At 40.2% G+C, this 25900-nt stretch overlaps 1 protein-coding gene and 1 pseudogene across 1 annotated transcript in view; one reads left to right on the top strand and one right to left on the bottom strand.

Moving 5' to 3' along the window:
• Positions 1-4834: 4834 nt before the first annotated feature.
• LOC126184472 (uncharacterized) overlaps positions 4835-25900 on the bottom strand; it is a gene marked incomplete at its 5' end in the record, with an annotated part of 580042 nt that continues 558976 nt past the window's right edge. Inside the window, 2 exons of the mRNA XM_049926864.1 lie at positions 4835-9730; positions 17830-18039. Coding sequence (XP_049782821.1) covers positions 9179-9730; positions 17830-18039 — 762 coding nt within the window. The remainder of the gene's footprint in view (positions 9731-17829; positions 18040-25900) is intronic.
• On the top strand, positions 14486-14603 carry LOC126185501 (5S ribosomal RNA; annotated as a pseudogene).

Raw genomic sequence — 25900 nt, 5'->3', positions numbered from 1 at the left:
TCATTTGATGTGTTTGAGGTCTGGCAACCATACAGATCAGAGTGAAAGCATTCTTGAAGCTCTTGCAAGCCATAAAACTCAAAAATTTACCATTTGGGCCATGTATTCTGTAGTGAGAAGTGTAACCTTATGCTTCTCGTCATTAAAAGAAAGTTGGGGGAAAAAGTAAATCCAGGAAGAGAAGAGATTTATAATCACAGAGTTGTTGACAGTTGCCAATCATTGCAAATATTGTCTCCTTGATTAGATGGTTGCCAATCTGCTGTAAGGTTATGACACATGAAGAAGAAGAAGAAGAAGATGCATTTAAAGAAGCTGTGAAAAGCTGGCTGTACTTTTCAGAAAATTTGAAGATGCAGGGATAGTAAATCATCTGCAATATAAGATGTAAACTTTACAAAGCAATACCTAGAATCATCTATTGTAAAGAAACAAAGCTACACAAAATGGTAACAGTAAACTATAGGAAGTGTATTTATGCTCTTGCATTTGTCTAGCATGTTTAATTTTAAAACTGGCCATTATAATGATTATCTTAAGTGGTATTGAGAAGAAATGGACTGGTGAGATAAAAGTAGATTATCTTAATCTTCCAATAAAAGGCAGTTACATAATGAATGAAATGATAAACTACTTCATTTCTGTGGACATGTGGATCAGTTGTATCTTCCATCATCTATTTGTCCTCAAATGTCAAGAACTCAGAGCAACTATTATGTTACAGGAGACAGTAAGTTGTGCATACTGTATATTTCTGGCATTTCTTCAGAGGAATTTACAACTAAATTGCCCATCTGTTACATTTGAATACTATTCACTGATGTAAGCAGCTTGTGGTCTTGTGGTGAATGTTGGCAACTCTCAACTGCAGGGCCACTGGTTGGGGTTTTACTCCCTGCAGGATTGAGTGTATGTGTGTTGTCCTCATCATCATTTCATTATTATCAATGCCCAAATCATGAAAGTAGTGTCAAATAAAGACTTGCAGCAGATGGCCAAAAATCCCAGATAGGGCCTCCAGCCACCAATGATACTGTTCACTGACAACATGTTGTCGTAACATAGGAATTCACATTTGCAATTCACAAGGAACATGCAGTATTCCATGAAAATACATGGTTTATGTCTTGGCCTATTATGTATCCATAATTATGACTTACAAACTGTATGTGGGACTTAGACAGACTAGATTTGACTGATACTGCAACACCTGCATGACAGTTGGTTCAGCTAAACAAAGCTGTACAGTATACACCAAAGACAAATGTTTAAATAGAAGTCGTTATTTGTATGACATAGTGATGCAGACTGATAACAGCTAAAATCTTCAACACTTTCCACACCAAATTGACATACCTAGTGAAGAATTTGGACTTATGAGCAATTTATGTGAAATGAAAGTTATGGTTTTGTGCCAGAAGAGGATGGTCAACACGTTTATTAACTTGGATGAGGATGTACTTGATAGAGGAAACTGAATAAGATACCTTTCATAACATATCATATTCTTTACTTACTCACTCTGGGTGATGAAACTTATTTCTAACAATGATATTGTAGCATACTTTCCTCATCTTGCTCAACATGTGGTACATTTCATATGAATTTCAGTTTTTGAAAATTATCAAATAGCATCACATCCTCCCTGTTTACCAACTTTGAAAAAAATATAGGAATTTATACTGATTGTTCCCAAACATTGTTTCAACAGTGTACTTTAATCATCTAAACTAATAATACTAAAAGCTTTGTGAATGACTGCTATGAGCATTGCTAACACCAGAACCACTAAAAACTTATCACATTCTGGGGGGGCTAGCCTCTAAAGAACATATTTCAAGGAACTCAGGAAACAGAAAGAGATACTCTGTGGTGATGGACATTCTGAGGATCTGTGGATAAAAACAAATTGAGATACTTGCACAACAGTTAAAATATGGAATGAATGCTAAAATGTCTCCCAAGCCAGTTTTGATCATTTTTGAGTTTATTTTACTATACAGTCATGACATTCAAAAGTCAACAGCTCTAAAGCAATTAAGCTATGTAAAAATGATTTAAGAAGTAAACAAACTGAATAGCTAAAGTGCTGAATGATTAATTCAAACACAAATACTGCTTATATGGCTACATTTCTCCGACTTACTGCATTGTTTATGTGACTGTCAACAACTCAGCACCTCAAATATTTGGCCAGTTATTATTATCTCTGTTTCTTAAACCATGTGTTTTCCACAAAAGATCTTACAATATCAAATTTATGTGAAAATGGTGCATGTACTTGGGGCACTGAAAAGGAGTAGTAAAGGTAATGATTCAAAGAAATTTGCTGTGGAAAGAATATGAACCATTTACAGAGCATGAAATTGATGATGCCACAATAACTGTTTTTGGATTTCTTAAAGAACTGTCTATGATTTTGAGCATTGTGCTACGTATGTACACAGCACACAGAAGCCAAGACAGTGCCAGTTGACACAATCTGTGCAATGAACCAAATTTCAGCTAGACTGTACTACCCATATGTGGAAGCAAGTAGAAGAGTTGAGAGCAATTAAGTCACCAGGGCTGCATGGAACCCATTTCTGTTTTACAGAGAGTGCTGTATAACATTGATTCCTTACTTAGCTCAAATTTATCTCGAATCTCTTACCTAGTGCAAAGCCCCAAGTGATAGGAGAAAAGTACAGCGGACTCCTGTATATAAGAAGGGTAAAAAAATATAGTCATGCAAAATTACATACCAATATCCTTGACATCAGTTTGTTGCAGAACTGATGAACATTTTCTGAATCTGAATACAATAAATTTCCTTGAGAGGGAAGAGCTTCTGACCACAGATCAGCACTGATTTGGAAAGCATTGTTCATTCAAAACTCAGCCTGCCATTTTCTCACATAATATCCTGCAATATGTGGGTGAAGGGCAACAGACAGTTTGCACATTCCTAGATTTTCAGAACGTATTTGACATGGTGCCCCACTGCAGACTGTTAATGAAGGTACAAGAACATGAAATAAGGTCCCTGATACGTGATTGGCTCAAAGGTAATAGAACCCAGTACATTGTCCTCAACAGCAAGTGTTCATAAGAGACAAAGGTATCAGGAGTGCCCCAGAGAAGTGTGACAAGACTGCCCAGATTCTGTATTCATATAAATGATCTGATGCACAGGGTGAGCAGCATTGTGTTGCTGTTGCTGATGATGCTGTGATATTTGAAGAACAGACATTTGAAGTTGACTACAGAGTGATTTTGCATGAAGACCATGAAGATTAATAAGTGAAATTAGTGCTCGTACAGGGGCACATAGATAGTGGCTTTTTCCTAGCTCTTTTTGAGACTGGAACAGCAAATGAAATGACCAATAGTGGTACAAGGTAACCTCTGCCATGCACCATACAGTGGCTTGCAGAGTATGCCTGTAGATGTAGATCAAGATTTAGATCTAGAAGATTTACCTTCCATATTGAATGTGTTGTTGTACATGTCTGTCATGTTCATTCATTATGACAATGATGTATCAGTTCACATAGGAACTGCAGTACAAATTAGGACCAATGTTGTACCTCAACAGTCAGTTTTGCATATCAGTGAAAAGAATTGCCCAAACATGTTGTACATATTGGTGCCAGTAGCCCAAGGACAAATTGCATAGTCATTGTTCTTCGCAATGATTGCAACATATGGATTTACACCTGGATTATATCAGAGGAGCAGTCACTGCTCATTTCACAGCAACTGCCATACAAATTAGTATCAATGTTACACCAAGATAGTCTGCTGAAACTATTACTTACTGCTTGACAAATGTGGGACTATGAGGAACAGCCATGAGTTGGCATTCCTCCGAAATCTCATCAGTTTGCAGACCATCTATAATGGTGTAGCAAAAGATATATTATGATGAATAAATGGCTCATAGTTGTGTTTAATGATGACAGTATATTATATTTCGGCTTCTATAGTGTTTATTTGTGAGAGCAACACTGATCGGAGTGCAAGAACTACCAAATTGTAACCACAATATGTGCATGCAATCAAGTGCCAGTATCATGTTGTAGGGACCCATAAACAATGATGCTCATACACTTATAGTGTTTGCTGAGGGGTATTAAACAGTATAGCGTACTTCCAGAAATTTATCCATCCCACTGTGTTGTCCTCTCTATAACCTTCAGGATATGCAGTCTTCCAGCATGACAATATCCATGTACGCAGTTCTCAAATTACCCAACATGCTGTTAAAGAAGTTCACCAACTCCCATAGCCATAATAATTGCTAGACCTGTCGCCCACAGAGAAACTGTGTTTCTGGTAACATCCAAGCCAATTGTAACAACAGATGAAAGTAGCATGGAACAGTATGTTGGAAAATGACCCCTAACACCTACTTAGTCATCTCTGTGTTCAGTAGTAGGACTGCATTGTACCTAGGTTGTGTGATAAAAAATACTGAAATTGTTCTCCTAGACAACCTGTTAATAGGTGTATAATGGAACACAATTTACACTCTGTATAATATGGTTTTTAAAGAGGATGGATTCATTAAGAAGCTATGCTAAGCCCTGTTTCTGTTCACCATACATTGTTCATTGTGTCATCTGTTAGAAAGATTATGGAGTTTTATTATAAAAATAGAAATATAGTACAACATTTTTCTGTTATGATGTAGCAAATGAGACAGTAGTCAGAAGTTTGAGCTCTTCTTGCTGAGCGTTATCTCAGTTATGATACTTATTAGTGCTTGTAGGGATGAACACACCACACATAACTATCAAAGAAAATTTTAATGGTAGGTGTGTCTTATATGAAAAAATAAAACACAGTCTTTTTAAGCAATAATATTACTTATGTTGGTCTTTGGTATTTCACAAATCAGCTGAATTATAAATTATGAAATCATTGTTCACAATTAAGAAACATTACATATTTATGATAATGTCTATTAACAGAACATAGAGTGCAAATCACAGCAATAAAAAAATGTGACACTGGATGTAACTAATCTAAATGCAGACTTCTTTAATAATACCACAGTCACTGATCAATTGCACTGTGCCCAGACATTGTTCAGTTAACTTTGGTTATAATTTTCCATTCCACAAGGAATTTCAACAACATGAAAAATTAACTGTAAACCTGAAATACTATTGTAAAATTAGGTGATTTTTATGTACATAAAAGATACATAAATCATCTTGTCAACATGCATACATTTGGTAACAAACATAAATACTATTAACATTTTACATAAAAATAATTTGTATACTTCCAGGAAATGTTGATATGACTACAACAGTTTCAGGTTTTGCTAAGATTAGTCATTTTTGTAAACTACAATGATCATTATAAACGTTTTTCAAACACAAGTTGAACCTGAAAGATTGTTATTCAGTTACTTAGTGAGCTTGCATAACAATCTTTTATTCTGCGTAAGTTTTGACAGAAAGTATATATTTCCAGAAGAGAACAAATTTACATTTCTTTAATATTGCTGGAATTTGAGAGGTTGATGTTGGACATTTAATTCAGTTATTTTACTTAAAGAACTTTCAGTACATAATATCTCATGTTTCCAGTACTTTGTCATTCATCTTATCATCCTTAATGAATTATACACTACTGATGTTTGGTTAATTCACAGATACATTTGAACTGTCTTAGAAATTTTCAAAACTGTTGCTGAATAAAGGATACCAAAAAAAAAGAATGAGAAATTTTCTGGAGAGAATTTAATACAATGATACCATAAAATGAAATAAATATTGCTTCCACCCATTAAAACATTTGCTCATGAGACTGTGCTGTTCAGAAGGTGTCATTCACAATTTCATTCATTGATACCTTCAGTATATCTGTGTCCTAGTGAGATTCAAAACAGAAAACTGTTTAATAAATTTAAATAGTTATCACATAAAAACCATGAGTGCTGCTGTTTACAATATCAAAGGAGAATATAACTCCCATAGCATTGTGGCACTAAATAATGAGGATCATCCATCCATTATCCAAATATGATTGGAGAAAACTGAAATCCATACGCAATATACTTCAGAGTCACAACAAGAGTGAGATACCATCAGCATAATCCTTGGTAAACACTATTTCAATTTTGTTTTATAGTTGCACGTGATATGTAAGTGTGAGCTTACAATACTCAATAAAATTTTATTTTGCTTGAGCTGAAATATTTGGAAAGCTTTAAATTTCCACACATGGTAATATCAGAGGCATTGTATGAGAATACTATCTACTCTGAAACCAGACTATGTCTGTACAAAAGGCCACATCATATGTCTCTTAAAAATATATCTATTTCATCCAATATTTAACAAACAACCGATCAGTATTTTTAAATTTTCCACACAATAGCCACAATCAAAATGTAATTGCCTCTGCATCTTTTAAGCAACCACTGGCTGTAAAACAGTTCACTAAATAATTTTTTTGCATGATACATTTTGATACATTTAGGAACAACAATTTATCTGTAATTTTTATGCTGCTACTATTGTCTCTTTGAATTATATTTACTGAAATGCAAATTCATATCTCATACAGGTACCCGTTAACTATTACCAACAGGCCTAGGCTACTGAATGGTATGTCATTCACTAACTGCATGTAGCTGAAAAATAATGAATTTTGGATTACTGTGCATTTCATATTTTAAATAGACACTGAAGCAACATAAATATATTACTATGTTGACTAATTTTATTCATGATATATGCCTGGCTAGTGTTTAATGCTTCTTACAAATATTTTTTGTAAGAAATCAGCAACAGAACTGCATAGATTCCATGGGTCATTTAAGTATAATGTTGACGGAGTACATAAAAATGTGTACTCTTTCAGCTGAAGTTTTTCTTGATGAGAAAATACTTTGTTCCTTCTGCAAACTTGAAAGAGTACTTTTAGTCATTGAGCAGTAAATTCTCTTTTCTTTTGGGATCATAGTTCAGCACACAGTGGACAAATGTGATGAGCTTGCTTTATGTTAAAAATAATTGACTCCTTATTTCAATCCATATTCTCCCACAAGACATGATACAATAAGGAATGCTTTTTCTTTATACACAGATTGTTTGCATGAGAATACATTTATACTTAAAAGCAAGAAGTTCTTACTGGTACAATTATTTTAATACTTCAGCACTGTACATCAGTTCTTTGCATTGCATGGGATTATAATGATATACTGTTAAATAGATAACCTTAATGAGGACTACTGGTGGCAGAGGATCCCATTCAGACCGGTTACACATAAACAGCCATGTAACTGACTTATTATGCAACTACTCACCATCAGGCTTCACAAGAAGAGTGTGGAAGTAAAACTTTAAGACAAAATTTTTGTGTGCCAGAGTCATATGAAAACCACAGTATGGCAGTTAATCAGCATTCCCTGAGGTAAGATGATTTACAAAAACTGGAATTAGCTACCATAAGACACAGCTCCTGGTTTTCAGTCACTGTTGTTTTATGCTGAAAATATAACATTCACAAATATCTACCTCACGAGCACAGCATGATAATGAAAACTTGAGATATCTCCAAAATTAGTCGTAGAATTGTGAGTGTCGCATGAATTATGACTGATGTACCAGTAATTATCTGTTTTTGTGAAACTGATGGTTTCATTATAACAGTATGATAATTAGATTCTGATAGCTGCAGAAATATTTGTTTGTGGCACTGTTAATTCCAGAAAACTCTGCAACTGATGCCTCAACAAGAAAGAGAAGATTTATCTACATCTTTCTGCAAGCAAAGTTCATCTCTATTATTCCTTAATCTTTGTGCTTCTCACCCTACTTATGTCTAAGCATACCTAATACAGTTACAAAAACAGTAACAATAAATGTTTAAAAAACAAACTGTTGAATACAAAAAAGAGAAAATCCAGGAATAAACATGATTTAGGCATTCAGGCATTTTACAAGATTATTAATACAAAACACACCATGCTCTTCATTGAGAAACCATTAGCCTCAACATACATGGAAGAAGTTCATAGTATCAGTTTCTGTTCATCATATGTTTGGCTATTTATAATTCTGTAACAAGACATATAACCATACAACACTATATTGATATTAATATAATTCTCTTTGCAGTGATTTCTTATTACATTTATAAATTACCTTCCCTGCTGCCATAGTTGATTTTGGACAAGTAATAAGTCTCCATTGAGTAAATGCAAATAATTGGACTAATGATAGTGTGTGTGTGTTTTTTTTTCTTTTCCAACAGATGAATAAATCCAAAACTGCAAACGTAAATTCAAAGTTAACAGTCTCTCTACTTTATGACTGCTGAAGTGTGACAATCTTATAGTAGCATAATTGTGTATGCCTTTCAACACCAGCAACAGCATGAGCCTAATTATGTCTGTTTCATATCACGCAACACAGTTATTGTCTTATAAGACCTACAATAACTGGTCTCTAAGGCATACAGGTAAGTTAGACCATGGATACACATCACTTTATTGTTGAAACTGTATTAGCTCATGCAGGATCTCTCCTGATCGTAACATTCAGCTAGTTTCACCAAAGGCTGCATTCATTTTTCAGCGAGCAATAGAGAATTTGTCATGAACTAGCGGAAATAAAGGAAATGGAAAAGTTTTATACATAGTGGTGTAGGATGAAAAAAAACAGTAGATGGATCTGGTCACTATTGTCATAATGCTCCAACACCTATATATTTAAACTTTCAGCAACATTTATATGAAACTCAACATGTGTTTATCTATAGCTGTGAGGTAGAAGATTAATAATCAGAACAGTGTCCAATATTTGAACATTTCCATCAGTCAGTTAGTAAAAAAAAAAGAAATAAAGAAATAAAAACCTCATTGAATGTGGCTTGCAATTGAGAAACAGAATTAGGGGCAAATGCAAAGGAAATTATCTTTCAGATTTTATTTTCTCCAGCAGTTTCTCATTACCGGAAATTATCTGCAATATGGTGCTTACCAATGAAACATTTACATTTGTCTGATTTATTGATACTGGTTTTGTCCTTGAGATATGAATATAACAACAAGATGTATATTGTGGTTCATCTGTTTCCAAGAAAAATATTTGTAAAACAAGCAACTCTACTTACTGGGTCACTTTACCTAAAATAGGACACTTTGGTAACATCTCCATGAACAATACACTTATCATATAATCAGGGAATCACATTTACTTTCATCTTCTTCATCTTCATCTGCAAACTGAATATTGTCTAGTATATCTGCATGTGCAGAAGAAAGCTTTTTCAGTGTGCTTTCCTTACTGTTGACACTACATATTTGATGCACTTTGACTGGTGACTCAGATTTCTTGGAAAATTCCTTCAACATTACATCCTCTTTGGATCTGACATTCATGACATGACCAAGACTTCCAACTTTGCTATACTCCTGATGATGCAAGGGACCTATTAACTTTGACATACTGTCTGAAAGTCTAATAGTATTAGCGGCATTATTTGTGTCTGTTTTTTGATCTTTAGTACTGATGTTGCCTGTAGATGCAGTCTTGTTGTCCATGAGTTTGTCTACATCTGTTGAACAAAATGTTGTCACTTCATCCTTAACCTGCTGATCCTTGCACACTGATGGAGGTACTTGTGTGTAGTACTCTCCTTTGAGTGGGAACACATGCAGCTCATGCTGTGATTGAAGCTCTGGCTGATTACTGTATGAAAGTAAATTGTCACCTTCCTCCTCCTGAAAAAGGAAGATTATTTTAAAGTTAAATAATGCAGTTGTCTTTTATCATGTTAGGGAATGTATGTTTTTACTGTGAGGTGGTAGAAAAACATCAGATGTCTTCAGTTAATGGCAGTATTAAAGTACTGGTATATGTACTTAAATGTATCAGTAAAAATATTTTTTTGTTACATGAGTGTCTAATTAATTTTCATATTAGTTTCACAGCAACCAAAAACACAGTGATAAAGAAAAAGTGAAGAGAATAATTTAGGACCAGCTACATGTGCCATGTTCGTATAAAAGCAACTGATGAACAATAAAATTTCCAAAATGTAAGAGAATGCATATGCTACAATCTAAATGCTTTTTTCTCTCATTTAAATGCTTATAATAAAATGCAGAATACAGTTGCTCTAATATGTACAGTAATTTCAAAAATAGAGATTTCATATCAGTACCATATTTCATAGTTAAGTTTGGTCATATCTTCTTCATATATAGCCTGTTTATTGATGTTTATCATATAGGACTATGATATTATAATTAATTGTAGATCTAAATCTTCATGAAGCATTTACTTTAAGACGAAGTACTCTCTTCCAAACATATGAGACTAACTCTAGGTATTATCTCTTTTTCTGTATGGTTTATGTTGTATGCTTCAGACTAATGATAGATAGTCTTTTGTGCCATTAGTGTGATCTTAAAAGTTCCATTAAGAAATGTACAAATATTTTCTCTCATAAATTATAAACAAAAGAAAATAGGAATGTAACGAGATAGTTTTTATTTTGAAGGGCTACTGTTATCTAACTTGATTTATTAGTGGCCATCTGAAGTCGCCAATTTACATAATGTTTGTCACTTAACTGTAGATCTCAGATCTGCTGAGGACAAAATGAATTCCATGAAAATATAAAAATAGCCTGATTCTTGTAGCAACTGATAGACTATACCTAGCAAGGCGATCCAATGGTTCAGTAATTCCAGTTGTATTTGAAGACTTCTGATACAGATCCCTGTAATATGTATATAATGTGCGTCAGTGTGCTCTTTGTGTATATGAAAACTTTGTCTTTCAAATCACAACATAAAAATGTAAAAAAGTCCCATTGTGACTAGTTGATGCCATAGTGTGCAATATCAGTGTTTTGAGTCAGTTGAAATTGTGCATAATGATTGATTGTCAAGAAATGGGCTTATAATAGATTCACATTTTGGCTGTTAAAGTGCATGCTGCTTTGACGGTGGAGTGAAGAAATGGAAGATTGTAGAGCACAAAAATAAGCTGGTATCGTACCAAACAATGTACCCAGAGCACAGGATTACCACTGTTTTATATGGATTCGTACAATAGACCACACAAATTCTTCCATAACATTGACTCAATACTGGACCATTGCAAAGGTATGTCCCGGTGAATGGCTTGGCACAATCTAACATAAACTAAACTGGTGTCAACTTCCATTGACCTGAAACCACAAATGCCACAGACTGCAATGGACCCATGAATGCTGTCATTGGCATGCTGAGTAGAAAAAGCAATCCCAATGGAATCCATTAAATGGTGGTGGTTTCATAAGTATTAGACACTAGACACTACTATGTTGACTGCCGTCTGGCAGTTTGGTTGTTTAGCTGCACAACAGACAAATGGAACTGCAATATGTCTGAGGTACCATTTGGTAACAAATGCCGTCTTGTATCCTCCATAATGGCATTGACAGTTACTGCCACGTAAAGGATCATTTAAAGCCCAAGATATTGACCTTTCTAGTTATATTTTGTTATATTTTAGTAAGAAAATGCACAACCACCATATTTGCTGAGGTATTTGCTAGACATTTTTGATGAGTGCTTCGATAAAGCTATAGGCTACGTGCCTCCCTGGTCATTCTAAATGGCGAGCACTTCAAGGACCTCAGCATTTGTTTGCTGAGTATGGTCTTGGCCAACCTAGGTTTCCTGAGCTGAGGACTTGTGGGCACTGCCAGTCTTTGTAACCTTTAGCTCTGGGCACGCTTCAGCGACCATGGGACAGAGTGGTAGTGGAGCATTGTGTGTCACAGGGAACGAGGATCTTGGCTTAGCAGCTTGGATCACGAGTATTGCAGAAACCTCTATATATTAAGAAAATCAAGGTGTGCTGCACGCCGATGGGATTTACGACAGAGCAGTCATTAGCATGTGACATGTGAGGAACCTTCCACACCTAATTAGTATATGGTGAGTTCTAAAAGTCATATTTCTTGGCATTTAATTTACCCAAGTACCTGGGTATATTCCGGCAGGCTTTCTGTTCCTTCAAGTTAGGCCCTATGTACCTAATCCAATGCACTGGTTTTAGTGTCAATTCTTTGGGCATACCACCATTGGTTGCAACCGTCAGGGTAAGTGTTGAAAATAAAGCTCTGCTGTCCCAAACCCAGTGTACAACATTCTGCACTGCCCAGGTGTGTGAGTTGCTCCCACACTCATCCAGTTTGGAGCAAAGAATTTCCTGTCTTTGCATAAGGGAAGATAATCCAGGAGATTAAGGTGACACAGCGCATCACATACTTCGACGCATTGAAAATATTTAAGGCCTCGCAGCTATCCCATTGTGGACAGTCGTTTACCTCAGCATAGAACCCGCCTGTACAGAAAAATAGTGTTGGCACGCTGACATGGACAGCAGCACAGACCACATCTGCATACAAGTGTCACTGTAGCTGCAGAGCTGCGAAGTGAGTCGAAATATCAAGCATTTCTACAACTGAAATACTAGTGTAAACAGAACCAAAAACTTTATTTCCATTAAAACGGCCGTATCTCCATCGCCAAAATCCAAGATGGGGACAAAAACGAACAGGCCAAAACGATCAGGTCCGAAGCTGGATCAGATGATGACCATACTATGGTATGGATGTCGACGTTTGCCTGAATGGCAAGTCCCTCATGTAGCCTCCTCCCATCCCCACCATGCTGTCTTCCCACTATGGCGGAATGACAGTGGGAAAGAAAGATGAAAACCTCTCCGTTGAGATGGCTTCCATACTTCAGTGGAACTTAAACAGATGAACTATGTCTATCAGCTCAGGGAAGTCCAATGTTTGCCACGCGGGATTAGCCGAGCGGTCTTAGGCGCTGCAGTCATGGACTGTGCGGCTGGTCCCGGCGGAGGTTCGAGTCCTCCCTCGGGCATGGGTGTGTGTGTTTGTCCTTAGGATAGTTTCGGTTAAGTAGTGTGTAAGCTTAGGGACTGATGACCTTAGCAGTTAAGTCCCATAAGATTTCACACACACAAGACCAACGTTTATTTGCCTTCAAGAGACACAAATTAATTTCTCAGACGTGCCTGGACTAGGTAGCTACATTCTCCACAAGAAGGACGACCTTCGTGCAGATAGAGGTAAAGGAGGAGTGGCTATTTTCGTAAACAATGCCCACCACTCCTTGCTTCTCTCCCTCACGACCATCCTACATGCAGTCGCTATATCAGTGTATGTGTGTCATACGCTGGCAATATGTTCACTCTGCACAGTCCACTCACATTAATGTTACCACCGTCTACGTTCAATGTCAATGTGCAATAATCGCTCAGAGACGACAGGTGGCAGCACTAGCAGTGGGGGGGGGGGGGTATATAAAACATGTTGGGGAGATACGGAAAAGAATGCAGTTAGTGTCGTAATACGGAAATGGAAGGGTTTTACGACGTCCAAAAAGAATGTAATCATTCGCTTTGGGGTCAAGTGTGGAAGCATTTCCTAAACGGCTAAGTCTGTAAACTATTTGCGTGCCTCAGTGGTTAAAGCATACCCTGCATGGCACAATGTCACCATCCAAAACCGTCGCCGAGGCAATTGTGGTGCACCATGGGCCATAAATGACATCGTAAACGGCTGTGGAGATGTGACCAGGCGAAACTGTGAACAACTGAACTCCCAGATGAACCAAGGTGCTAACAACAGTGTCTCCTCAATGACTGTTCAATGGAAGTTGCTGCATATGGGCACTCGCCGCAGATACCTGTTTCATGCAGGGCCTTTTCAGATGACAAATATCCACTGGCGCACACATTGTGGAACATCTGAAAGCAAACACCGTGCAACAGTAATCGGAAGGCTCTAGGCCAGAGGAGGGAATGTTTTCGTAGCATTCCCTGGGTGACAACGTCATTCTGGAAGGCACAGTGGTTCAACAACAGTCTGTATCTATTCTTAAGAACCATGTCCACCACATACATGCACTATGTTTTTCCTCAGCAGGATGGTATGTATCAGCAGGACAATACAATATATCACAGGATTTGCAGTGTATGAGTGTGGTTCAAAAGGCACCAGGATGTTTGCTGTACCCCCCTGGACACCAGATTCCCCGAATTTAAACCCAATCGAGATTATATGAAGCCGCCTCAATCGGGTTGTTTCACCAGGATCGTCAAACCAAGAAACCTACCGCAGCTGACCACAGCACTTGAGTCGGAATGGCTTCACATCCCTGTCAGTACCTTCCAGCACCTCATTGACTCTTTTTTTGCATGTCTCACAGCGGTCCACACTGCAAAAGTTGGTTATTTAGGCTTTTGACAGGTGGTCAAATTAATGTGACTGTATGGTGTATCTGCCCCCTCATGATGTACTAGACGAATACACTCTCAGTGAACACCTCACTTAGCTACCCAACCACTGATCCTCTGTGGTGATTATAACGCCCACAGTGTGCTTTGGAGCTCTGCAACCACCTGCTTCAGGGGCAGAACAATTAAGAGCCTTCTCATGTCCTCAAGGCAACGGCCTTGCCGCAGTGGATACACCGGTTCCCGTCAGTTCACCGAAGTTAAGCGCTGTCGGGCGTGGCCGGTACTTGGATGGGTGACCATCCGGGCCGCCATGCGCTGTTGCCATTTTTCGGGGTGCACTCAGCCTCGTGATGCCAATTGAGGAGCTACTCGACGGAATAGTAGCGGCTCCGGTCAAAGAAAACCATCATAACGACCGGGAGAGCGGTGTGCTGACCACACGCCCCTCCTATCTGAATCCTCAACTGAGGATGACACGGCGGTCGGATGGTCCCGGTGGGCCACTTGTGGCCTGAAGACGGAGTGCTTCATGTCCTCAGGTGCGTGCTTGTTGAACATGGGGCAGAGTATGTGATTTAGCACTACAACAGAGTGGTTCACTGCTGTGGATCTCTCAGTATGCTCTCTAGTCCCTGCACTCACCACTCTGTGGGATGTGTTCGATCACTTCCGATCCGGATTCACCTGCCAGACAGAGTGGTGCTTCAAAGGAGTCCGACAAGTGCAGAATAGAGAGTGGACTCCTTACAGCCGACTTGTTGTGATTGAACATCGTAACAGTGTCCAGGAATGGGTGAATAATACTACCAAAATGACCCGCCACACAGCTGAAGCATCCATTCCACAGTCTTTGGCTACCTGAAAAGGCAGCCTGTCACTTGGTGGAGCGACGAATGCTGCCCTGCAATCAAAAATAGTCGGGCGGCACTGTGTAGTTTAGAGTGCCGGCCAACTGCAGAGAACCTCTAAACCTTGAAGCTTAAAGGAATGGCTCCACCAGGGATATAATCTTTTTGTTAAAATTAAAATTTATTCACATAAACATTGTGATACATAGGCGTGGAACCAACTTATCGCAGATATATTAAACGAGTGCCACCTAGACAGACCATCCGCAACCCACAGTGCGGTGGTTAAACTCTCACGAAATTGCTTGAAATTGGCTCTGTCGCAGACAAACTGAAAGATGGACTACTGAAAACTGCTACAGGTGTAGCAACATCAACTGCTTTTCTGGCAGCATTCAGTACCAGCCCAGAGTGAAGTACTGGCACCATCTCACAGGGAATTGGGCTCTGCCCTACACCAATAAAGATAATTTTGACCTCACATGATACCCTAACATAATGCCAAATTTCCGGGATTTAGGTCCATCAAATTTCCATTTCTGGGGACATGTGAAGGCAGCTGTGAATGTTTTGAAGAGCAGAAACGTTCCACACCTGAGGGAGCGGATTATTGATGCTTATGCTCGCATTGCAGTACATATGTTGGTTAAAGTGGAACAATTCGGTCACATCCTTCGATCACAGCCTTTTTGTGTTTTATTTGCCTTGTTCTGCACGAAATATGACAAACTGGAGAAAGAATAAAGCTGTGCTCAAGTGAAAGGTACCGTTGTTTTTCTCATGCAATTGTCCATCTGTTTGATGTGCCACTTGACATCCTTTCCATTTGAAAATTATGAGTTGCAGCCAAAATGGCAGCTTCCAAATTGGCTACCATGCCGGTAACAGTCTCACAGGTTTTTCTTCTCTCCCATCTCATACTACTGGACGTTCAGTGTGTGTTCATCCACCTGTTTGTGTCTCAGAACGATGGTTTTACATCTACTACAGGCCTGTTTCTACTTTTAAACCAGTGCCAAGATTTACATCAAAATCATTTATGCTCTGACCTCGTTTTGATTCATATTTACATGTACTTTACCCGACACTGTAGTTAAGTGTAGTCTGCCTGAGGATCATCAGTTAGGAAGCACAGGTGACATGAATATAATCTCTATAATCTCAACAGGTGGAGCTGTAAAATGTCGTAAATAAAACATTGAGAATTAGGTGGAATGACAAAGTAGAGAATGAGGAAGCTCTCCACAGAAATTGCAGAAGAAAGGAACATTTGGAAAACACTATAACAAGAAGGGACAGAATGATAGGACATGTGTTTCGACATCAACGAATAGCTTCAGTGCTACTAATGGAAGCTTAGGGGGTAAAAACTGTAAGGGAAGACAAAGATTTGAATACATTCAACTTCGACAAATAACTGAGGAAGTAGGGTACAAGTGCTACTCTGAGACGAAGAGATTAGCGCAGGATAGGAATTTATGGTGGACCGCAACCAAATTAATCTAAGACTGATTACAAAAAATAAAGAAAATTAATCGTATTTTAAGACACGTGTCCACGTTATTTCCGGATTCACGTGTGGTCTGTGATTCTTAGGAGCTTAATAATGACGGGAACTATGAAAGAAACCTGAAGAAGTTTGTAATCTGCTGGCACAACCATTTGCTGGGATTTGTTGTAATTCGTGGACGTTTCGACAGGACATATGCTGGAGATCTCAACACTTGCTGAGTTCGCCGTTACCTTATATCACCTTCCATTTTAAGAACTGCTTTCTATTTTAAGTTGAAAATGCCGCGAAAATATAAGAATAACGATACTTGTGGACAGTGGAATCTAGAAGATAAGGCAAAAGAAACAAAATATATTCAAGAAAATAAGATTTTTCTCGCTGCAGCTTCGAAATCAGTTACTATACCAAGAAACACACTGCGATGTACACTGATCCAAGGGACGTCAGAAAACAGACCAACTGATACAGAGGTAACCCCGGACAAATATTCGGGGCACTAGTCAGTAGGCCATATGTATATGGTGACTACAAAACACTTCAAACTAAACGAATCCTTAGGTATTAAATGATTGGAAAGATCAGTGTCACTCAGGGAGGAACTGATATACATACATATGCAAATATGTATTATAACCAAACAAATGGACAGAATGTCATAATTACAATTTCGTTAACGAACAACTAAAATGCAATTTTTTTCTTAAAAATGTCAGAAATTACAAAAAAATCTTTTTTTCTCTTAAAGTATCGGATACCCCTAAATGCGGCTCATTCTTCTCTCACGCTACGCAGACAAGTATGACAGCGTAACGCATTCTTCCAATCAGTATAGGTAGTCAAAAAGGAAAAAGAAGAAATATTTATCGTATTCGGTCCTCGATTGACTTTGTCCTATTATTCATTACGTTGCTGATCACGTATTTATTTCTCGCTCGTTACATTAAGATTCGGTAGTTTCTAACAAGAGATTAACACTGAACATCGTAATCGGATTCGAACTCGGATCTCTAAATTTGTTGGACATTGTGTGACCGATAAACTGAAAGTTTCGCTGTTCTGTAATAACATTCTGTTCCACATGTTACAATATTCCCTTCCAGCAATAACGTGTCGCACATATTTTGTAAGCACTGCTTGCCTGCAGTAAGCTATACTTCACAACTTGTTTTGTTTGTATGGTTGTACACACCCAACATCCTGGAGCGAAAGGTGGTATCCACAGTAGGTAGGCGGGGTCCATGCCCAGGAGGGAGCCTGGAATGCCTCCAGCGTTTGTGACGTTGTAGTCGTAGTAGTCCAGCTCCAGGTCGTGGTCTGGCCCGGACAGACTGAACTCTGATCCAGCGAGCTGACATTCACGGTTAGTCAGGTCTTTCCGTGCCTTGGGAGAGCTCACGATCTGAAACAGAATTTTCGGTACGAATTAGAAGCATTTTTGTCCTTTATAAACTATTCCTACGATCAAAGAACGAGAAGGGAAACTGCAGTTAGTCTTGCGTTTACAGAACTCAAAACAATTAGGTAAATCTTTATTCATCGTCTCAAAAGAACATCTTAAAGCGATCACAATGAGAAAAGAATCAATGTTATGATACCCTGTGTTATCAAACTGTGAAGCACTACTTACATCCTTCGCACTCATGTAAATAATGAATACATTAGTTATAGGTACTGTCAACATAAAATAATAACGTATAGTTTGAAATACTTGTTGCGCACGGACAATATACACTACTGGCAAAACTACTGCTTGAACACGGCAGCAAACAGCAGACGTTGGACACATGTGTGTATTATCGTACGAATTGCTACATTCAATAAGAATTATGTCTACTGACCACTAGAGTAATAAGAAGCATGCGAGGTCACATTAAAGTCACAATAATTTTTTACACACACACACACACACACACACACACACACACACGCGCGCGCACGCACACACACACACACACACACACACACACACACACACACATACGCACATGTAAATACCAAACACAAACGAGCACAAATTGAGACCAAATTTCTGAAATCATTTTTTATACATCTATTCAAACACTTCTTTTTGGGTTTAGTGGTTAAACAAGATAAGTTAGCGTAAAAAAGTAATTCTCAGCTTCACCCAGCTGTTATGCTTGCCTTGGCTACCACACTTTGGAGAGGATGTCCTAATAACATTGAGGTGCATCTGGAATAAGGGATGTCATAAAGATGCGTCACTTGATGGCTCAAATTTTTTTCTTTTTTTCTTTATTTTTTGGGAGGGGTGAGGGGGTTTTCCTGGAGAAGGCTGAATTCTGGTTTTGACTTCTGAGACAGCGCACGGTTTTAGCATCCCAGGTACATCATTACAACACTCCACTAAGCGTAATGCGTAACAGATACAGGAACAGATAGTGAGGGATTTTAACACCATTCTTTACCAATGTATTTCAAAGCTTAGTTTGAGACCGTACCCCAAAGTTGTGTAGTTAAACATGTACCGTCTCAGTTTCTTTATTTAGACCCTTCATGGCATTGTCTTGAAATATTTCCAGGCCCATCGGAATGGTTGGTTATAATAAGCGCCGTGGTCGTAGCCTTTCCCTGTACATGATTATCATTAGGAATTTCAAATTAAACTCTCAGGGAACCACACTCCTTTTTGTATTCTTATTATTGTTCTTAAATTTATTTAATTGACTTTCACTTAACTTAGTGGTACATTTCGTGGTTATGGCCTCAGTTATATGATACACTCTTTCACAAGTATTTCAATAGATATTACTTAATTAATTTTTCAGCTTGTACCTAGACAGTTTAAGGCTCAAGAGATAAATAAGATAAATACAAGGAGTGGGCAAAAATATGGAAACACCAAAAACATAACACATTACCATGCCTAATAAGGTGTAGAAACACCGTTAGCATTCAAAACAGCTTCCAGTCGTCTCGGAATGGATGAATATAGATCCTGTATGGTTATAAAAGGAACATTATACCATCATTACAGCAAAATAGTGGCAAATTCAAATAATGATGACGGAGGTGGATGGCGTTAAGGCACCCCTCTCTCCTATGTAGACCACAAAGGTTCAGTAATGTAGAGATCTGGTGTCTATGGTGGACAGGGAACGTGACAATTCATCATCGTGCTCAGAAAAGCAGTTCTGGACCCTGTGAGCTATGCGGACAGAGGCCTTGTCGTCTTGGAACTCAGTATCGCTATTAAGAAACAAATATTGCACCATCGGAGGGCCCTCATCAGCCAAAGTGGTCACAGAATCTCTGGCGGTAGTGGGATGTTGCAGAGTAACCATACTCCCATGGGATACCACGATATGGCTGCCAGAATCATTACCGAAGCACTGCTGTGTTTCACATTTGGGACGTAAACTCGGCCAGATCTTGAAAACGTTATGAAATGAGACTCATCCGACCAATAACTTTCTTCCATTGCCGCATAGCCCAGGTTTTATAGCTTCGGCAACACGTTTTCCTGTTACATGCATTTCAGTCACCAATGAGTGATTTTCCCGACTTTTGGATCTCCCTTCGTGTTGTTTTGATGCTGTCAGGGTTTGCAAGTGCGACACGTTCTGTTCTGCAGTGACTTTTGCAGCTGTCGTTCTTTTATTTTTTGTCACAATACTCCTCAATGACAGTACGTCACGATCACTCAACGCACATTTTCGTCTGCGTTATGATTTAGCGGACGAAGTTTTCCCGCTTTCCATGTACACAGTATGAATCTTCCATACGGTGCAGGCCAAACACTTCGGCTTCTTTGTTTTCGGAAATACTCACCATACGAGCACGAACAATTTGCCAATGTTCTTCGGGGTGCACTCAGCCTCGTGATGCCAGTTGAGGAGCTACTCGACCGAATAGTAGCGGCTTCGGTCAAGAATACCATCATAACGACCGGGAGAGCGGTGTGCTGACCCCACGCCACTCCTATCCGCATCCTCCACCGAGGATGACACGGCGGTCGGATGGTCCCGGTAGGCCACTCGTGGCCTGAAGACGGAGTGCTTTTCCAATGTTCGGTCACATAGCTTAGACATAATGCACTCCCAGCTGTACAGAAAACTGTTCTGACCACGAATGAACCTTGCAAAGTTTTGAGGACAATGCACAGGTTCCGTTTGTGATCAAGTACAACAGTGCAACCAGCAGGCTTGGTTAGCATCTTCATTTATGTTCAAGCATGGATTTGTCTCGGTGTTTCCATATTTGTGACTAACCCCTGTACCATTGTTTCAGAGCCTACCATCACACTGAGTCGTTCTTAGTTCTACTTAGATGACAGGTACCACGAAAATAAGTACCACAAGCTAAAGCATTGCAGTACATAACATATTAGAGAATATGACAGTATTAAAAATACTCACAGATGATGATGGTGCAAAGGTGCTGAAACATATTCAGGCATAAAGAAGACTATCTGTCTGCCTGACAGTCAGACCTTAATTCCTATAATTTATCTACAAACACAGTTGCTGTTAGAATTTTAGTTTTAATAGATGTGCGATAATGATAGAAGCTAATGAAATGATTTAAAATTTGTCCCACGATCAGGACCTGAAACCATTCTCCTGCTTACTAGGCGGCTGTGTTACCCATTACGCCACTGTAACACTATAAATACACTCCTGGAAATTGAAATAAGAACACCGTGAATTCATTGTCCCAGGAAGGGGAAACTTTATTGACACATTCCTGGGGTCAGATACATCACATTATCACACTGACAGAACCACAGGCACATAGACACAGGCAACAGAGCATGCACAATGTCGGCACTAGTACAGTGTATATCCACCTTTCGCAGCAATGCAGGCTGCTATTCTCCCATGGAGACGATCGTAGAGATGCTGGATGTAGTCCTGTGGAACGGCTTGCCATGCCATTTCCACCTGGCGCCTCAGTTGGACCAGCGTTCGTGCTGGACGTGCAGACCGCGTGAGTCGACGCTTCATCCAATCCCAAACATGCTCAATGGGGGACAGATCCGGAGATCTTGCTGGCCAGGGTAGTTGACTTACACCTTCTAGAGCACGTTGGGTGGCACGGGATACATGCGGACGTGCATTGTCCTGTTGGAACAGCAAGTTCCCTTGCCGGTCTAGGAATGCTAGAACGATGGGTTCGATGACGGTTTGGATGTACCGTGCACTATTCAGTGTCCCCTCGACGATCACCAGTGGTGTACGGCCAGTGTAGGAGATCGCTCCCCACACCATGATGCCGGGTGTTGGCCCTGTGTGCCTCGGTCGTATGCAGTCCTGATTGTGGCGCTCACCTGCACGGCGCCAAACACGCATACGACCATCATTGGCACCCAGGCAGAAGCGACTCTCATCGCTGAAGACGACACGTCTCCATTCGTCCCTCCATTCACGCCTGTCGCGACACCACTGGAGGCGGGCTGCACGATGTTGGGGCGTGAGCGGAAGACGGCCTAACGGTGTGCGGGACCGTAGCCCAGCTTCATGGAGACGGTTGCGAATGGTCCTCGCCGATACCCCAGGAGCAACAGTGTCCCTAATTTGCTGGGAAGTGGCGGTGCGGTCCCCGACGGCACTGCGTAGGTTCCTACGGTCTTGGCGTGCATCCGTGCGTCGCTGCGGTCCGGTCCCAGGTCGACGGGCACGTGCACCTTCCGCCGACCACTGGCGACAACATCGATGTACTGTGGAGACCTCACGCCCCACGTGTTGAGCAATTCGGCGGTACGTCCACCCGGCCTCCCGCATGCCCACTATACGCCCTCGCTCAAAGTCCGTCAACTGCACATACGGTTCACGTCCACGCTGTCGCGGCATGCTACCAGTGTTAAAGACTGCGATGGAGCTCCGTATGCCACGGCAAACTGGCTGACACTGACGGCGGCGGTGCACAAATGCTGCGCAGCTAGCGCCATTCGACGGCCAACACCGCGGTTCCTGGTGTGTCCGCTGTGCCGTGCGTGTGATCATTGCTTGTACAGCCCTCTCGCAGTGTCCGGAGCAAATATGGTGGGTCTGACACACCGGTGTCAATGTGTTCTTTTTTCCATTTCCAGGAGTGTAATATACCTGCAAAGACTACCCTAATCCGACTCTCTCGTTTGTTCCTAAGACAAACTTCAGTTCACTTGTTCAGCCTATTTTCCACTTCTTAAATCGTCGGTATTACTTACTTTCTTCAGTACTGGAATAGCACCCATGCTTTTGTACGTAATGGTTGAATCCTGGTTTTACCTCAGGCATAGGTGATATATTCAGATGATGGAACTAAATTTTCCTTGAGACATGTGAGTCTCAATTTTACTTTCCATAGAGATAGAAACTGAAGGAATGAATTGAAATTTGTGCCCTAGCTGGGATTTGAACCCAGGTCTCCTGCTTACGACGTAGATTTGCTAGCCGTTACGCCACTGTAGCAGTATGGTTAACAATGGACTACGGCGCTAAGGTGCTTTAATGCAGAGTGGTACTGTGCTGTAACGGCTAGCACGTCTGCCTAACGTCTGCCTAGTAACAAGGAGACTCAGGTCTAAGTTCCGACCATGGCACAAATTTTAATTCATTTCTTCGGCCTCTATCATTATTGTAGATAAAGTTGAGACTCATATGTCTCAATAAAAATTTAAGTCCATCAGATCAATAGATAGAGGACAATGGACTAGGGTTTTCCGTGCAGGTGTGTTACCTCTACTGCTAGGGTGTTGCAATGGTTAGCACATATCCCCACTAAACAGGAGACCCGCACTGAAGTTCCACCTGTGGCCCAAATTTTAATTTATTTATTGAGCTTCCATAATGATCGTAGATAAAGATGAGACTCATATGTCTCAAGGAAGTTTTAATCCCATTTAATAGATGTGTTGTACAGCAACACTCTTCCCGTATGCAATATTAAATTTTCGAAGCTATTGCTCGACACATACGTTAAACAGACCGAGTCCGACTCAGATCGCGTGTCACAGTCATAATCTAGAGCTCGCGTAGAGTGTCAATACTACAAAAGCAGGGCAACGCCCCTAGCTCATTGCCACACAACGAGCACATTCGTAACAAGGTTCAAATGGTTCTGAGCACTATGGGACTTAACTTCTAAGGTCATCAGTCTCCTAGAACTTAGAACTAATTAAACCTAACTAACCTAAGGACATCACACACATCCATGCCCGAGGCAGGATTCTAACCTGCGACCGTAGCGTCGTAACAAGGAGTGCAATCGGTGAGGTATGACAGTACCCAGAACGTCGTTCTACAAACTCTATAATACTGAGTAATAACATGCAACATACGAGCTCCGCCACTCCAAGGCGTTCTAGTCCTGATGAGAAATGCAGAGGCATGGTAAACAGTCCGTAATTGAGACACAACAGTGCGGACGGGACCACTGACACCTCTGGTTAAAAGAGGGCAAATAGTTGCCTCCATTTTAAGGGCTTTCTTCAGCATTAAATTTCATTCGTTCTCATTCAGCAGAAATCGGAAGTTATCGGTCACAAAGCATTCACAGCAAATGAAACTTATCTGCTATGGATGAAAGGACGTCATGAAATTATACACAACGAAATAGTCCATTACCTAACACAGAGGACTAATGGTGAAGGACAGTTATCTCTCGTATGTTTCCCATACTCATTTCAAACCTAAGATCAGGAAAAATGCTTACCATGACTGGAAACGTGAATGGCATGTGTCTCAGCAACATAATGGCAGACACATAGCGACCAAGCAACATTACATCTCTCTTCGACCATAATTCGATATTGTGGAGCTAAGTAAACGTCATGTGACGTCCATCATTCATACGAGGCTGGCATGTGGATGTTACTCCGCACAATTACATCGGATTCATTCTAGTTTCTGGACGTTGTGATCAGACTGATGTAAGATGTTTGTCTAAGAATGCAATTTTCTCTCTTTTTTGACATTTTCTTCTTTGATATGGGTCGATCATATTTTGGCAGTGGATAAATACTGGATAAGCCTACACCTGTTCGTACATCAGCTCTCTGAACTTCATTTGTGTTACGGTTCTTGGTGTTTTCCTGGTGACTGCACAGACAAATCAACTGTTACTGAGGAGCAGCGTTTGTCCGTGTTACGGCGTAAAGTCAAGCGCTGGCACACCAGTCGGGAACGATCGAGAAGAGGTGGCTGTGAGAAGACGTCAGCCATTCGTACGCTGACCGACCCTTCTCCAGGATGACAACGCGACAGCAGCGGCTCCTATGCAAAGAGGACATAAGCGCCGCGCCCAACTGGTCGCAGCCCCAGTTGAATTGTAGCTTCAAGAATAGGCACTTGTATAGCGGCGTCAACACTATTCACTTTGCTAGTACTTCCTATGTAGCAGCGACTTGTGATTGGTTATACTGAATAACATGGCTTGTTTCGCATCTCGCCCTTTGCTCGCGACGCATTTGTATAATTGAGTTAAGTATTGTAATCTTTTTATTTTGTAAAAACTCATGAATATGACTTGATTGAATGTTGTCTAGCGATCCGAGAAAGCAGGTTTCCTAGACCCCCCATAATTGACGACTAGGCTGGATTTAACAGTCCGTGGGCTCCTGTTAAACGTATTAGCCCTCTTGAGTTGTTGGAAATCCGGCTCGCTCAGTGATTTCTGGTGGAGCAAAGTCTTCTGCTGTGTATACATCCGGACTAAACGGAAATATTCCCATTCACTCGAAGGATTTCTCAGCCTTTCGGATTGCGGATACTCTAGAATATGCAGTACGAAACAAAGCACTCAAATCTTTCTGCCAAATAGGTCTTTCTGGATTAGTAACAGTTAGAAACGAAGAGGGAGGGGGCGGGAGGAGGTTAACAGTACACGCGGAGTCTTTTCCGCTATCTTACAGGTACTCTTAACCGATGCGCTACACAATTTAAAAAAAAAAAATATCACAAATGGCAGTCTCTGCTCCGTTCCGCTGTTCGTAGCGTCGTGGTCTGTTCCTGACAGAACGATGCTTCTTTTGGCAAATAACTTTATTTTCCAGCGCATACCTAGACAGTACTTACAGCTTAAGATTACATAATTTGAAACAAATCTTATATTTACCTGCTATAACCAATAAATCTGGTGGAGCTCCCCACGATTACATGTGATGGCGCCAGTGTAGAACCAACAGCTGAATGTAGTTTTTCGTTGTCGGTGAGTGTTGCCAGCGAAGAGAAGATGCCACTGCGAACTCAGACGCGTCCTCTTACCCCACCTTACCCTGTATGTATGCGCCTGCTTCTAAGGTGACTAATTACGATAGAATG

The sequence above is a fragment of the Schistocerca cancellata genome, chromosome 4 (assembly GCF_023864275.1).
Source record: "Schistocerca cancellata isolate TAMUIC-IGC-003103 chromosome 4, iqSchCanc2.1, whole genome shotgun sequence".
NCBI lineage: Eukaryota > Metazoa > Arthropoda > Insecta > Orthoptera > Acrididae > Schistocerca > Schistocerca cancellata.
The sequence above is the reverse complement of the archived record's forward strand: the minus strand, read 5'-3'. Positions and strand labels throughout refer to the sequence as shown.